Source organism: Bison bison, unplaced genomic scaffold, assembly GCF_000754665.1.
Source record: "Bison bison bison isolate TAMUID 2011002044 unplaced genomic scaffold, Bison_UMD1.0 scf7180017845393, whole genome shotgun sequence".
Lineage (NCBI taxonomy): Eukaryota > Metazoa > Chordata > Mammalia > Artiodactyla > Bovidae > Bison > Bison bison.
In genome coordinates this window covers 4100-8289 of record NW_011475966.1, presented here as the reverse complement: position 1 = coordinate 8289, position 4190 = coordinate 4100, and the positions used below count along the sequence as shown (strand labels likewise).

Below are 4190 nucleotides of genomic sequence, written 5' to 3'. Positions count from 1 at the left end.
AATTACAAAGTTTTCACATAAAAATTGGGAAATTTTATTTTTGTCTCCTGTAAGTAAGTGTTAGTTGCTCGGTCATGCCCCACTCTTTGCAACCCCATGGACTGCAGTCCACCAGGCTCCTCTGTCCATGAGATTTTCCGGGCAAGGATACTGGAGTGGGTTGCCATTTCCTTCTCCAGGGGATCTTCCCAACCCAGGGATCGAACCCTGGTCTCCTGCACTACAGGCAGATACTTTACCGACTGAGCTACAAAGGAAGCCTCCTGTAAAATACCTCAAATTGAATCAGTAAATTTAGTGTGTGTTTCCTCCTCAAATGATCTTATCTATTACTTAGATGTGAATTCAGATATCTTATTTTAAGGTGTGAGCTTTTCATGTAGTTTATAAATGCTTAATTTTATAGTATTTAAAAGGCTATTTTTGGGTAAGGTTGTAATTGCACAAATACATGTGTTTTTACTTGTGTGTTTCTTAGGTGAAGGTGATAAAGTACAGTGTTTTCACTGTGGAGGAGGGCTAAATGATTGGAAACCCAGTGAAGACCCTTGGGAACAACATGCTAAGTGGTTTCCAGGGTAAGATATTTAAATATTCATTCAGTGACAGGCAGGTTGGCCAGTACATATGCAGCGGGAAGACTTAAACAACTTTTCACCTCAACTATTTTTACCTTCACCAATGGCTTGAAATTCACACCATGTTTATAAAAATGGGGTCACCTACTTTATATACATTAAAAAAAAAAACCAAAACACTTAAGCCTTTTCCGGTGACCAAAACATTCATCATTTATATATCATACCTGTGACTTTCAGATGATGCTATTTCTAAACACCAAATTAGGAATGTATGCTTTTGTTGTTGTTGGAAGTAGGCTCTTTAATGATGGGCATGAGAGCCCATGTTATCAAGGAAATTCCTTGAGAACCCATCACACCCTCTAGCAAATATTACTGAATCTCACTGATTCTAAGACATACAGTTGTTCACATTTTCAGCTCTGAAATCAGGACACATCTGGTGGTGGGTCATAATTTAATTGGCAATGGTGATACATAGTATAGTAGTATACATGTATACATACTATACATAGTATAATCATGCTGCTTGCAATCAGTGGCATCTTAGAATGATGACATATTCTAAGTGTCTTTCTACCATCTTGCCTCTTTAAGGCACACAGATGTGTAGTGTACAGTGATGTGAATTTTTGGCCTACAAAATAGTACAACTTAAAACTTCAGAATGATTTGGAAGTCTTAACCTTCAGATCAGATCAGATCAGTCGCTCAGTCGTGTCCGACTCTTTGCAACCCCATGAATCACAGAAACACTCTTAAAAGGAAAGGCTGAAAGCCTAAAAGATTCCTTTAAAATGTACAATTGGTTAATCTCTAAATAAAACTCTTTAAGATTAACTATTTAAGACTTGTTTTTAAATGTCAAGGTGCTAGTTTAATAACTTGTTTAAAAGCAACGTTCTCAAGTTGATATTTTTGCTCTACTAATATTAGCATATTAAGATAACAAAGGGAACATTTTTTAACATTAAAATGATAGTTGGATAGTCAATTGAGTAACATTTTATTTGGTGGCTCTCTAGAAATATCAAAAAACAAGTTAATAGAATTAAGATGATTCTATCTTTACTTATACTTTACTAATTGATGAGCTACTAAAGTTTAACCTTCTTTTATTTGTTTAGCTGTAAATATCTGTTAGAAGAGAAGGGAGAAGAATATGTAAACAATATTCATTTAACCCATTCAATTGAGGAGTCTCTGGTAAGTCACATATTGTAGAATACACATTTTCAAATATTATGTATTTCAAATATTATGTATTACACATTTCTTGGTGTAAAATTCACAGTATAGTATTTTAAATTAATAATGTATGATGAGCCTAAATGGGAGATCTTGAAGAGTGCTTGTTTTTCTTAAGCTGAAGCAAATTTGTGAAAAGGAGATCAGGATGAACCAATTTAAGTATCACTGTAAGCAAAAATGGACTTGAAGAACTAAAACACTTAAATCCCTCAGCCTTCTGAAATTAGACTTGTATAATGTGTTTTGTACTGATAGTTTTAACTTTTCACAGACAGTATTTAAAATCTCAAAAACATACCTAAATTGATAGTGTGGCCTAGGGTGGCTAAGGCATCAGTACTTTGTGGAAAGAGCCCTGGACTAGAATGAGACACAAGAGTTGCCATTATGGCCCTGCCATGAACTGTTTAATCTCCCTGAGCCTCAGCTTCTTGTCTGTAAAGTGAGTGGATTGGAATCTTTTAACTTCGAGCTTCATCAGGCTATGCCTCTTGTGAATATTCATATATTGAATTGGAATAAAGCTAATTTATAAATTCACGATAAACATAATTTTTCAAATTGAGGTAATTGCCTTCTACCAAAAAGAATTCTAACTTACAATTCTTATTTGTATTTTAGGGGAGAACTGTTGAAAGAGCACCATTGTTAACTGAAATAATTGGTAAATATACTTTTTAAAATATTTTAATTTCATTGCCAGTATTACAGCTGTTATTTATAAGGTACAAAGGTAAGCCGATTCTTTCAAGGTATTTTTCTTTGAGATAAGATTGCTATAAACTTAAGAATTAATGAAGTGCCTATACATTTAAGTTGGATATTTATGTATTGGGAACATTCGTTCAGAGGTTGAACAGATTTTCCAAGTTCGAGAGGAACAGCTGTAAGCTGTACATTTTCATTTCTGTTAAAATCTCCCAAAAAAGAGTTAAGTGAATTTTTGTCAACAGAGTTTCTTTAGTTAGCCAAGATCATGAATCCAATGTCCTATTGATGTGCTATTATTGGATGCTTCTTTTTGCCTTCCCCAGCTACTTCATAAAGGGGTGTGGTTTGGTTTGTTTATATCCTATTCCCTTTAGAAAGGTAGAGATTTTTTTTTAATCACAAAGATTATTTACTCATCATAGACATCTTTACAAACTAAAAGTGTACAAAGAAAGATGTTAAACAAGAATGATATTATTATCCAACTTTTCAGAGAGGTTAAGTGACCAGCCCACAGTTACATTACAAAGCATTAGTGGTCTTCAGAATCCTACATCACACTACAGATCTCATTCTCAACCTAGTCATCATGTTTTAAATATAATAAAGTTTAGTTTAAAATATGTCTGGTGATTCCCCATTCCCTATACTCATGTTGTTGTTGTTAATCACTAAGTTGTGTCTGACTGTTTTGCGATCCCATGGACTGTAGCCCACCAGGCTCCTCTGTCCATGGGATTCTCCAGGCAAGAATACTGGAGTGGGTTGCCATTTCCTTCAGGGGATCTTCCTGACCCAGGGATCAAATCCACATCTCCTGCATTGGCAGGCATGTTCTTTACCACTGAGCCACCAGGGAAGCCCTCCCTATACTTAAAGCATCATCTATTTAGTATCTTAAAGATTAGAAGACAAGAGAATACTATATATATACATATATATGCTTTTGACTGAGACTCTTGCTCTGGTTTAGGATTAGTGTTTTTAGTCGATTTGCATTTCCCTGATATCTAAAGGTGTTGGGCATTTTTTTCATATGCTTTTGGGCCATTTGTATATCTTCTTTGGAAAAATGTTCATCTCCTTTGCCTTTTTTTTAGTTGATTACTTGATTTTTTATTATGGACTTGTAATAGTTCTTTATATATTTTAGTTCTTTATACATATAAGTCCCATGTCAAGTATATGATTTGCAAATATTTTCTCCCATCCCATGGGTTGTCTTTTCACTTTCTTTTTAGTGTCCTTAAGAGTTTTATGCTTTTAGCTCTTACATTCAGGTCTGTGATCCATTTTGAATTAATTTTTGTATATGGTATGAGGGAGAGGTTCATCTAACCATCACCCAGATCAGGATACAGAACATCTCTACCACCCTGGAAAGCTCCTTCAGGCCCTTTCACAATCAATATTTACCCCCAAGTTATATCCTAACTTCTGTTACCATAGATTAGATTTGAACGTCTTAAAAATGTAATCATACAATATGTACTCGATTGTCTCTGGTTCATGATTATGTTGATGTTTTGCTTATCATGTCTATGTGATTGATCCATGTTGTCTGTGGAAGTAGTTCATTCTTCTTCCTTGCTATTTAGCATTTGAATATACCACAATTTACTTATCCATTCACCTGATAATGGACAC

The 4190-nt window shown here is 34.6% G+C and overlaps 1 protein-coding gene across 1 annotated transcript in view; it reads left to right on the top strand.

Moving 5' to 3' along the window:
• The window catches only part of LOC104984445 (E3 ubiquitin-protein ligase XIAP), a 13301-nt gene that overhangs the window by 5014 nt on the left and 4097 nt on the right, over nucleotides 1-4190 (top strand). The window contains exons 4-6 of the mRNA XM_010834156.1: nucleotides 479-578; nucleotides 1709-1787; nucleotides 2454-2496. Of these exons, the coding sequence (XP_010832458.1) occupies nucleotides 479-578; nucleotides 1709-1787; nucleotides 2454-2496 (222 nt within the window). The remainder of the gene's footprint in view (nucleotides 1-478; nucleotides 579-1708; nucleotides 1788-2453; nucleotides 2497-4190) is intronic.